Here is a 12,827-nt window from a genome sequence, read left to right as displayed (position 1 = left end):
TATAAGGCATTATTGCCATGAGATCTTTTAACTTCAGGGCTGATATTAAATCTAGCAGCGGTTACTGCAACACAACCTCTGCCACTCCTATTGCAGACACCATCAGTAAGTGGCATAGCTCCTTCTCTCACTCAAAATGCTGATGAGGACGTATTCAAGAACTCAGAAAATCTGCTGCAGAACAAGCGGGAGCTATGCCACATGGTTGTAGTTCACATGATAGATGACAGATGGTAGGAGAAGACTGAAAATGGCAAAAAATAAAATTTTCAAGATTTGTGGCATAGCTCCCTCTCTCACTAGACCCCTCAATTTCTTTCGAAAGTTACAAAGAGCTCTCTTTGCCTCGATGCAGTGGGAAATTCCTTAAATATGTACACGTTGCTCCACTTTTTAGAGTCTATAAGTTTGATACAAATTTTAATTTGAACAACTTATGTGCTTAAAATTATGTTGAGTATGTTCAAATAAAATAAATACCTACCGAATTCTTGAAATTGTTTGGATACTCTATTATTATTGGTATTACATATTCTTTGATACTACATATTTAGCTATGTACTTTCATATTACATAAAAATTCGGGGTCTACTTATAAGTTTCCTTCTTTCTTTTTACCCCATCATTCTCCTTATTTCATTTTTCATCTTCCTTCCTCTGTTTTTTTTCTCTATCTCTCTTCCTGGGAGGAATTCTTGCAGACTTACCAGGCTCCGGCGTCTTGAGTCACAACCAGTATAATCCTCTGCGTGTCTTGTTGTGTTCTGCCCATGTGTGTTTGTGACTGTCCATTCACTTTTTATCCCCATCTTCGCAAGGAGACAAAAGTGGCGGAAAAGCGAATCAAACTTTCTTCTTCTTCTTCTTTCTCTGTGTCTCTCTTTCTAAGCTACTCTTTGATTCTCTATCGAATATTATTTATTTCTTTTCCCACTCTAGTTGTCTGTCATTCTTTCTTAGTTCTTTTTTTTATATCTTTTTACCTCCACCTCTCTCTGACAGCCTCTATCCCTTACTGCGTAAGATTTTTAATAAACAGAAATTTTCAAAAGCATTTACAAAGTTATGTTGGTAGGCACTGGGGTGGGCTAAAACTATTTCAAGGTGGGACAGAGCCCGTCGTGGCTCCCCCAGTGGCAATGCCCCTGGTTCTCCCACTTCCTAATTGAGACGGCATCTTTGAAATGAAAATAATGGGATTTTAAACTCACTTGATCAGTGTTGAGCTTGTTTTGTAAATAACAGTTGATAGATCATATAAATTTGAGCGTTATACCGTATCGAAGCGTGAGCCTGTACATTTCCTAGAAGCTTCAAAGCTACAATCTGAACAAGGGTCGTTCACTTATTCTACCAGCCAGTTGCTCTTCTTATGCATGTCAAATATGCAGAATCAAGTGTAAACAGACTTCCTGGAGTTCTGCTTACAGGTAAACATGTTGTAATTCTGCTAAGATATAGGAAGTCAAAACTTGACGAATCGACTGCATAAGGGACAGAGGAGCAAAAGGTGATCACTTTTTGGATTGGTTTGGAATAGTGAACAGCGGTCTTCGGTTTTGGTCTGCCAACAAAGTCAGTGTTACTGACTTAGCCTGACAAACAAGCTTGGAGTACAGGCTTATACTTTGTTCTATAACTTCATCTCAACTTCATCATCACAGTTAACGATAGACAGGTAATCATCCTACCCTTACCATGTATGATTCAGGTTCGAAGGTTTTAAAATCGAAGTGTTAACTGTTTTCCATTTCGAGTTATTTCTAGTTGTTTATTTAGTGTACCTTTAATTTTTAGTACCTTTTGCTCATTACCACGGAGCTCACTATAAGCAGCAAGTTGCTCTACCATCAAGGATGAATGATGATTAGTGAGCTACATTCCCAATAAGATCCTAAGGTTATCGTAGGATACAGTCTATTCTATAATTTTTGTCCGACTGTTAAGGTTTTTAATGGACTCTCCCTTGTCTATTGGCTGCAGTGATTTTTGATTTTTTTTTAGGAAAGATGGTGTAGCCTTGTAATCAAAGAGTCTCGGGTTTGATACCCACAAAACGCTCATAGTAAAGGGCTTGATGTTTGTTCGTACATAAGGAAATGGACAGTTGGTTAGTAAGACACTCATTGTTGTTTCTTCAGTTGTTTTTTCGAAGCCTGATCTTGCAAAGCGCGTAATTGCATTAGCAATAGTTAGTATCTGAACCACTGGCAATACTCAACACGCTTGTCGTGGTCTCTTTCTTACAGATTTTGCTTTACTGTTATTTTGTAGGGCTGTAAATGTAAGTGCTATTTCAGTGCGGTTCTTGCGCTGCCGTACGACACACTCGCTTGCTGTGACAATTTACGAATTGACTTCTTTGGGCTTTGCTCTATTCTAATCGGAATATCCTGTAATTTGTCCTCTGTTAGAACTCGTACCCTGCCTGATTTCGGCGCATTCTTCACTGATCCAGGTCTGCGAAATTTATCGATCAACCGCCGCACTGCATTACGATGTGGTGGATCTGTATCAGGAAACCTTTTCATAAACTTATTTCGCACTTCTTCCGTTCATTCACCTCCATGTCGAAAGACTTGTTCCACCAAAAGCACACGAGCTTCGAGTAACAAAACCATTGCTAATGCAGTTCGCGCATTGCAAGATCACGCTCCGAAGAAACAACAATGAGTGACTGACAACAATGAGTGTCTTACTAACCAAGTGTCCATGTCCATATGTACCAACAAGCATGAAGAAAGGGAAGATTTTCTTTGCGTAATGAAGCGTACAGTTACCTTTAGCTCACCCCGTAGTTCGGATCCTACTTATAAAAAAACTGTAAGTCCACTCCCAATTAGCCTATCTGTGCATAAAGCGGACAAAAACTAAAAAAGCTCACAGTGAACAAACTAGCTACATGGAATATGTGAGAAGCACTGATTTGTAAAAACACTAAGTTGCTGACCAAGGCAGTTTATTAAGATTAAAAAAAACACTTAACAGGTAACGTTTCAATCCTGTATCAGGGTCTTCCTCAGACGAAGAACTAAACTAAAATGATCTTCTTCGTCTGAGGAAGACCCTGATACAGGATTGAAACGTTACCTGTTAAGTGATTTTTTAATCTTCATAAACTGCCTTGGTCAGCAACTTAGTGTTTTAAATATGGAAACAAGGCGTAATTATATTATACTGATTAGTGAATTTGGAACTTCAACTATAACTGCAGAAGGAGAAAAACATAATTTCACCGAGAACAATTCACGCTCTTCAGTGTCAAGAGTTGCTAGAGTGACGTAGCAGAGGACTCGCTTGGTCAGCAACTTAGTGTTTTCTTTATATGGAAACAAGGCTTAATTATATTATACTGATTAGTGAATTTGGAACTTCCACTATAACTGCAGAAGAAGAAAAACAGAATTTCACCGAGAACAATTCATGCTCTTCAGTGTCAAGAGTTGCTAGAGTGACGTAGCAGAGGACTCGCTCCCCGTGTAAACCTTTGTTTGTATTGAAACATCTCCCATGGTAATGAATGAACTGTGAAACACAGTACCACGTCATTCAATGCAATCACCCCCTATCGGCATTGGAATTGTCAATCTCTCGAGACCGCCATTTGTGGAGCCATCATCCCAATGTCACGGCATGAAATAGTTGGATTCGATTCCGTTCGTAACCGCGTCACATACAAATCACAGCCCTTCGTTATCATAAAGGAGATTAGCGGTCGAGTACTCGTTGGAACTCGAGATAGAATTATTGCTCCGTTTATTTTCCGTTTTGTAAGATAATTTATTGGGTTGAAGCAGACCTATTTATATGTGTGGAGGCCCCGGGCCGGCATCAACGTGAGGACCCCCTATGTACAATTTCAGTTCTAACTTTTAGGTCAAGTGATGTGATGTATACAGGGTGTCCGAATTGAAACTCTCTAATGCCAACTGTCTGTGGCTCCGGTACCCTTTTCTACACCCTCGATTTTTCGCACATTTCAAATATTCTCGTTACAAAAATTAGTTCTTCATAATAAACAATGTTTCTAAATAGCGCGGAAAGTAATTTTTTAGATCTACGTGCTACGAAACTTACGTTTTTTATGAAATTAAAATTCCTTGCGTAACGTCAAAAAGGTTTTTCAGATCTTCTATGATGGCGAATGATGCATTCATGTCACAGGCGCAAGTCTGAAGATTTCGGATCATCGATTGATGTCGCAGGCCCACGTCTGATTTTTTTCTTTTTCTTCTTATGATGGACTTGTGCAATAGGAACATTTGCGATTGCGATATGTTATTTGTGTGATATATTGGCGGATTGGACATTTCAGACATTGGATATCATTTATGCGACTTTAGAAATTTGAAATAATATTTTTTTTTGGCAACTGCATGCCGTAAACGGGAGGGTTTTTTTTTTCTAAATGACTTGTGGGATGGGATAATTTGCGACTTCTAATTTTTATGATGGGAAGGAAGTGGAGGTTGGTATTCTGTGGAAAAGGACAACAAGGACTTTCAACGTAGGAGTTACTTCATTTTTGGACTTACAAATTGAACTTCGACCCACAATTCAATACCTGGCCTTGGTAAAAAGATGTAAGTTACATTCTTTGGTTTAATTTTAGCCTTCATTTTTTGTATCTTCATGTGTCAATGCGGAAAACAGTGAGAAATAGTGTTGGGGGTAGGTGACTTCGGCCAATTTCTAACATGCCTTTAAAAGGGACTCTATAGATAAAGGCGGGGCCGCGGTAGCGGTAGGGGGCGGTAAGTCAATTACCCCAGGGGCGCAGCCCGGAATCGGTGGGAAATTTTGTGCAATAGGGTACCCGACCCCTGTTTGTAACTCCACTTGTATTTGACGTATCCAAATGAATTATACAAAAATGAATATACATAGACATAAAGTTTCTGTGAGTAAAGTAGTAATTAGTACATTTACTAAATTTTTACTAAATGTAAGAGTAGCACGGAGGATGGCCAGTGTATCCAACCCTATGGAACAGCTTCGTTAAAGGATTACAGTTGCCATTGGGACAGTACACTACACAGGCAACCTGGCAGGAAATCGAGTATCGGGTACATGTAGAAGTGTACTAAATGTACTAAAAATGAACTAAATGTACTAATTACGGCTTTTCTCACGGAAACATTATGACTATATATATTCATTTGGATACTTCAAATACATGTGGAGTTAGAGACTGTTGCCATTAGGGCGTTTCAATTCAGACCACCCTGTATATTAAATATTTTATCACATTTCAATTATTTTTCTTCTCATTTTGTTACCCCTTTCAAAGCAATTTCTCTTCAGCGGAGATCCCTTTGCAGACGGATGCAAAGACTGTAGCCCTCTAATCTCGGCATCGATCGAAGTTGCTTACAGGAGAGAAAAAATCGCATCGGGGCACTGCTATGACATGTAAGGGATTTCGAGGTGGAACAGATGTGTTACGCTTGACGGTTTGGTTAAGACATCAATTTAACGCGATCGTGTAAAATCTCACAAAACGGTTATCGACTAATCTGTAGGTATTTCGGTTGCTAGGAGATTGTTGTTGTTTTAGAGTGCGTGAATTATGATTCAAATAGGTATGGTTTGGTTTTTGTGAAATTTTGACAAGTCACTGAAAATCTATTTTTATTATATGCTTTGGTGTATGTTTTAAATGTGTAAAGCATGTCGAACTAATATTAGTAAAAGTTGCGTTTAGTGTTGATAGACAAGGAATATATATTGCAGTGTGGATATTTATGATATTGTATTAATTGTTGCATAGTATACCCCACATCTCCAATATTTTAAGTCTCGTTTTTCTCCGCTATGGGAGCAAGGGTTAGTTTACCACGATAACGCCTGTGAGACGTAACAGTTCTTTTCGTTTGTTGTATTAAAATGTTGTTCAAGTTGAATAAAGTAGAGGAAAAGGTCTAAATATGCCCCCCTCTTTATGTTGTCATTTTCGGAGGAAAAAAATTAATATATCAAGCACCTGCCTTTAAAATGCATATCTATGAAATATATACTTAAATGTAATAGCATGCTAAATTATAGGTCTCCATTTTTTTTAAAAAAAAAGCAATTTCCAAAAAATGGTAAAATGATGTATTTCAAAATTGTGGTCTAAATATGGGCTACTAGTGCCACTATCACAAAAAGCAATTACAATTTTAAAAAAACAGTCATTTATCGCTAAATCATTATAAAATTCATATTTATGAATAATCTGTTGTTTTGAAAATCAAACGGAATGGGAAAAATCGAAATTAAGAAAAACATTAAAATATTTGGTGAAAATGTGATCTCAACATTAGACCTCATGTCATAGCCCATATTTAGACCATCACGCTATTTTTCTTCATCAATTTATTCTCGCTCTCTGTGGTACATATTTGACAAACAAATCATGGCATTATAAAAGCCCACATTTGTTTTATGCAGCGCTAATATCATAACCTATACAAAGCAGATGAGAATTCAGAAAACGCTGAGTTAAAACATACCTGCAAAAAGTTTTCGGAGGTCGCAATTCTACAACAGCGTCCAAGGCCGAAATTAACCACCACTTTCTCTTGCGAATTGGCGTCGCAACCTTTGTCCTTGTCAGATAACCAGTTCCCATAGCTTCTGCCAGGCTGCAGCACCCGGGAGCGCTGATACCTCCAAAACCCATATTTAAGCCGTCGCCCATATTTAGACCTTCTTCTCTAGTGGTGTAATTATATAATATTATTAGAATAATTAAATCAAGAAGAGTTAGGGTGGGCAGGCCATGTGGCACGAAAGAAGAGTTTACAGGTTTCTTGCTGGGAACTCTCACGTCAAGACGAAGATGGAGGGATAACATTGAGATGGACCTAAAGGAAATCGGTAAGGATGGAAAAGATTGGATTGATCTTGCCGATGATAGGAACGCATGGAAGGCCTGTGTTGCTGCAGCCATAAACCTTCGGGTTTACGAAGGCTAGAGAGTTAGCTTAGTTATACTGCTTTTCCGGATTCTCTGGACTAGCGACGCGCAGAGGGGAAAGCTTGTGGGCGGGGCCTGACTAGGTGGGGAAGGGTGCCTGATGAAAGCAACGAAGTGCTGCGCGGTTGAACGGCCGTAAAGCAAAATTCTTTCTGCTGCCAAAGAGGAGACTCTTGCATCACTACAGACAATGTTTGCGTACTGGTTACGTTAACCATTTTGCAAAATATTGTGTGAATTGTATTATAGTTGAAATACATGTTTGGACACCTGACAAATAAATAGGAATCCCTTGATTGATCCATGACTTCAGGGATTACAGTGTCATCATTAATATTTCATATTAAGTTTCATAGAGAGAAATTCTTTTAATAGGGCGCAAATAACTTTACGTAGCGCCATGGCATTCTCTTTAACATTTTTTACTATAGATCGTTTGGCTCCCAGGGCCGACTCCCGCCACTCCATAGCTATGGCTCTGAACTTGGACTATAAGAACAGGAGAAATTGCGAGCGAAGCGAGCAAGAAAATTTTACGAAATGTATTTTTATTTGTATAAAATTTGAAATCGAGGGTGGGGTGGGGGGGCAATTGCCATTCTGTGCCCCTTGCAAGTACCCTTGGCCGTCTGGAAGAAAAATGCAAGAAACACATTAGAAACTAATTCCATCATGACTACCCAATTGTCCTGCTATTCTTAGATTCTCCTAGTCTAGTTTTTTACTTCAATGTTTGCTTCTCCTAGAATGGACTTCGGTTCAAGGTTGGGGGGGGGGGCAATGCCCTCTGCCCCTGTTGTTGCGGCACTGTTTATGAGTGTCTCTTCATCAATTTCACGTCATCACTCATTGTTGCGATTAGCTAGAAGTGGCAGAAAAGCAACGCCAAGTAACAAAAATCGAATATCCACTCCCTCTTTCTACCACATAAATCACTATTATCAAAAGGTAGACTTGAGAAACAAAAATTTAAATAAATTTCAAAAAGGGATGTTCCATCCTTTCCTCGCGATTGTTTCGCTTCCTTCCGGATATTATAGACGGTGGATTTCCCAATTCCCGTTAGGGCATCTGTCTCCAAAACACATTCATGTACTGTTTTACCACCTCGTTCAAATAGGTTCTCGAACACATTCAACACTATGCGGCGCTCTCCTGCATGCAGAGTTCCCCTAGACTTCCGAGCTGACATGTTTACTACGGAACTACTGGACCAAGAATGAGCAGTCGAGTCGCCCCCTCCCGTGGATGCCCCTCCCCTCCGTGCGGTCATTGGACGAGGCGCACACCCTTCAACATGCGCCGAGAACGCGAACGCGTTCTCTTACTCCAGAGAATCTGGGAAAGGAATATAGTTAGAATTATTATCTGTCTTCGTTATTTGGATGAGATATCTTCGCCGTATCTCCAGATAATTGTGTTAGGAAGCTAACGTACAGTTCACTTCAGAAACACTCGTATTCACTGTAACATATTACGTCACAATGGGGAACGAAAACCATATACATATCTAGTCATTGCGTGTGGCTATTTCATTTTTGCTCGTTAATGATGAAACTGGTGCGGTTGGTTTTGCAAAACATTACGGTAATCGTCAGATCATAGAAACCGACAACATTGTTATTAGTTTATACTGTGAATATTCTAGAAAGGAAGTCAGGAATTTGCCGTAATTATTCCTGGCGTTTTATCATTATCATATCCTTTGCCGCCTCTCCGGCATTTTCTTTCTAATCACGACTGTCTCCGTCCTACAGAAAAGTGCAACTCTCTTTCAACCGCACTGCGGCGCCAGGGGTCTTGGGTCCGAATCCTGGCATGGGCAAGGGTGTCTTTTGTGTGTCCCTTCATCAATTTCATATAATCACTCACCCTCATCTTCGCGATTAGCCAGAAGTGGCAGAAATGCGAAGTGAAATCAACCAAATCAATCAACCTTCTCTCAACAGGCAAGAAAAAATAGTGTTATTTAATTTTACTCCGAATACGCATTTTGCATAGGAGGATACTTGTGTGATCTTGTTTCTCCTAACTCGCCTTTCCTGGTTCTGTTATCTCAAGAAATGCAGCTCGAACACTGACAGCCCCACACAAGAAATAGTACTAAAACAAATGCTTTGATAATAACAATAACCCGTGACGTAATAGCCCGTGAGGTCCAATACCTGTACGTATCTCACTCCCACAAAGAGGTGGGAGATCATACAACCAATTACGGGGTGACGTGTGGTCAGCACGACGAACCCCCAGTCGTTGTCGTATATTTTCTATGACCAGGTTACGCTACTCATTCGTAGCTTCCCAATTTCCTCACGATGGTGGGTGGCCGCCGGTCCCATACACAGGTCGAAATCACAGGAGATAAGTTGTTACGTTCCCCCAGGAGACTCGAAGCTGCTTCCCGTAGCCGGAGACCAAGCTTGACCACAAACCCCGGGGCGGGACACAAACGTTTTCATCAAATGTTTAACCACGTTTAGCCATGTTCTTGAGAAGATGCTGGGAAGGCTCCTCGGCCACAAATTGATCAAAATATTTGTTTTGCCTTTCTGAAAATCAAACTGGTTTGTCGCTACAGCGAGCGCTCAGCTACCCATCCGCGACGCTATCTGTCTGTCCATGTTAGTGCTCTATATGCTATGCTCTGTGTGTTTCACTCTACGAGAAATAAAGCTGCCGCGTAACCCAATTAGTGCTATAGCCTTTAGTGCGAGACGTCCCGGGTTCAATCGCCAGTGTTCACCCAGCATCATGAGGAACATGAAAGCAAGCGACAGTTGCGGACTCCGATCTCGAAAGCCAGCAAGCAGCGGCGACAACAAACACAAATTAATACCCTTAACCTACCCACGTTTCGAACCTTGAAATCATCGAGTCGCGGTGGTAACTGAACATACGAAAAGACATTCGGTCCTTTTGGTCACAGCACTTGGCAGATCAATTCCCGTAGTATGTGTCCTTGAAAGATAATTCTCGTCTCCGTCTCCAAACGTGTCGAGTGTTGTATTCACGAATTCACCGTTGACGGACCTGTATTCAAGTTCAGGTGTGGAAACGGATGTATCCTTGTGTTTATTCTCTCTTCAATTTTATGTCATGAACGTAAAATTATGAAATAAAAATAAACTACCGCCAAGCATTTTGCTTTTCGACGACATTGGTAAAATGATCACGTTTAATCGTCCGAAGGTATAATTGCTCTGGTGTCAACTATCATTTAATACCACTTATTTTTCTTTTGTAGTGTAGATAGCTTTAAACAGCTCCTAATTATTTTCTAACAAACATTATCACATATTACCCATTCAGGACATGGCGTAGTGTTTAAGCTGTCGCCTTGTAATCAAGAGTTCCCAGATTCGATTTCCGGTTAAGGCACATTACGCAGTCGCTCGCATCCCTCGTTAAACTGTAGGTCCAGTTTCGATTATCCTATCTGAGCATAAAGCGGAATTTAAACTCAAACTCATACCGATTAGCCTGTTTATGCATGAAGTGGACTTTGAACAAACTTCTTTACAAACTTTTTCGACGTATCATTACGCATTACCTCCTGTCTCGTTCTGAAGTTCGAGACGACACACACGATGCCGTTGTAAACCAAGAACGAGACAAACTCTACGAGTCTTTTCGAGACGAGACCTTGAATCAGGCTAGTCAAAAGTCTCATCCCGTCAGTAAATTATATTGTGTCATGCAAGAAAATTGTACGTAAATCAAAATTACTGTATGTAACTTATTCAGACATAACATAGAGGAGCAGCTCATTTATAATTTGTAGATAGGTTATACGTGTAGTTTAATGTACAACAAACCTTTCGTTTGAAATTATATTAATAATTCTTATAAGTTTTTCTATTAAATTTTTCGAGACTCGAGAGGAGATCGACATAAGAACGAGACAAGCATTAGCAAGTGGAGACGAGATCGAGAACGAGACAAGCTTAGTCATTGACGAGCCCATACTGTACCAAGAAACGTCTCGTCCAGTGTGTGAAAACTTTAATAATGTGGGGAGTTTGGATCCAATAACTATTATCGAACCATCAGGATAATATATAGAATTCCTCCTAAGACCCACAAATTAGCAACCAGGAAGGAATTCCCCCGTTATCGCCCTTCAAATACCACCCTGATATCGTCTCTGCATCACCCTTGAACTTGTGTAGAGTAACAGCAAAGTTACTAGCAGTTATTAGAGAAACTAATAATGTGTTTTCTTATTTTTTGAATTTTAGTTTCAATTGATTGAGTTGGTTTATTTTACTTCGCATTTCTGCCACGCTTGGCTAATCGGGACGATGAGGATACGTAATGATATCATAGCGAACACCCATGCAGGGATTCGAATCCGGAGTTCCTGGCATCGTAGCGCGGTGTGCTAACCACTCCGCCACGGAGGCCCGCGAAATGGTGTTGTTTTAGTTTTTACTCCACTTTTATGCACGGATTGGTTAATCGGGACTGGACCTACAGTTCAAAGTTGAATCCTAACCACTCCACCGCGTTTCGAACCCGAGACACCTTGATCACAAGGACGACGAAGTTACCACTACGCTATCGTGGAGACGTAAGTAATAATGTGTCACCAAGATTTCGAGTAACAACATGGGTAACCAATACATTAGAGAAATAACAGATACTTTAGGAAAAGTTTTAAAAAGATTGGAGGATAATGTTTACGAAATGTCGCCCAAATCGGGCGTGTGCGAAAACAGGGATATAAGAGCGCGTTGTCGCTCCGTTCGAAAAGTTCTCCGATGAGAAAGATAGAGATTCGGTACTCACCTGCGCAGAGAGTGGAACTTGTTGATGATGTAGATGACGAGGACGTTGCTGAAAGCCGCGAGGATGATCAGCGGTATGTAACACGTGATGAGGATAATGTTCTGAGGCTCATCGTAGACGAACAAACTTGACTTGAAGTTCTCGAGAATGTCGTGGAGACTGTCGTTCGTATTGTTGGTAAAGTTAAGCTGCACGGCCTGAGCGCTCACGGCGTCCATGACGAACGGTCGTCGGTGGGAACAGAACAACCCGAATCTTGGAGCGTCGTGCGAGATCTCGCGATGACTGCGCGCGCTACGCGGTTGGGCGATGCAGACGGCGCCCGGAGCATGCGTTGGCCCGTGTGTATATACGTCTCTCTCTTTATCTTCCGCGCCAGGGGAAAAAAATAAGTTTTGTTTCCTCCTCCGGCTTTTGGCCTTGACCGACGCTTTCGATGCGGAGTGATCCGTCTCACGAGTGTGGGTGGAGGCGCCAAACGATGGTGTTCAAAACTGATTGATTTAGGAGTATTTTCTCTCACTTTCTGTATCGCGCCTGTCGTCGGACAAGCCCGCAACACGCCACCGTTTTCCCGGTTGCATAACTTCTAGGATATATTTTAAGGGTCGTCACAAGTGGGCTATATAATACTCCGTCCCGAAGAATCTCTGGATCCAACGAACGAAAAGAATTCTCCCATCAAGCGGGGACTCGCGAAAGCTCTACCAATGAACGCGTTGAGAGAAAGTGAGTACATGGAGGGGAAAATGCTGCTGCTTTGTTCCGCCCACTCGCTTTCTTTCCTTCATTACTTGCGTGGCCTTGCTCCATTGTATCCCGACGCGAGAGTATAGTATTCAATGTTCAATTCAGGTGACAACAGAGGAGGAGAGGAATTCCGAAGATAGCAAACGTGAGAGAGTTTTGTTCGACTCCCAAACTAACGTCCGATAGTTCTGATTCAGATATAGATCGAGTTGTAGGACGTGATTTTTCGTTTTATTTTCCTCTAAATTTCGATATTATTTTTTACTGAAATTCGATGTTATTTTTCGCGGTTTAGAGCAAAACTCTGTGTTATTAATTTAAAATCGGT

At 40.8% G+C, this 12,827-nt stretch overlaps 1 protein-coding gene across 1 annotated transcript in view; it reads right to left on the bottom strand.

Annotated features, from left to right (window-relative positions):
• LOC145980267 (pyroglutamylated RF-amide peptide receptor-like) overlaps positions 1-11,967 on the bottom strand; it is a 280,425-nt gene extending 268,458 nt beyond the window's left edge. Inside the window, exon 1 of the mRNA XM_083113274.1 lies at positions 11,750-11,967. Coding sequence (XP_082969400.1) covers positions 11,750-11,967 — 218 coding nt within the window. The remainder of the gene's footprint in view (positions 1-11,749) is intronic.
• Positions 11,968-12,827: the final 860 nt, after the last annotated feature.

The sequence above is a fragment of the Lepisma saccharinum genome, chromosome 27 (genome assembly GCF_977018435.1).
Source record: "Lepisma saccharinum chromosome 27, izLepSacc3.1, whole genome shotgun sequence".
Lineage (NCBI taxonomy): Eukaryota > Metazoa > Arthropoda > Insecta > Zygentoma > Lepismatidae > Lepisma > Lepisma saccharinum.
Note: the sequence above shows the minus strand (reverse complement) of the source record. Positions and strands in the feature narration are given on the sequence as shown.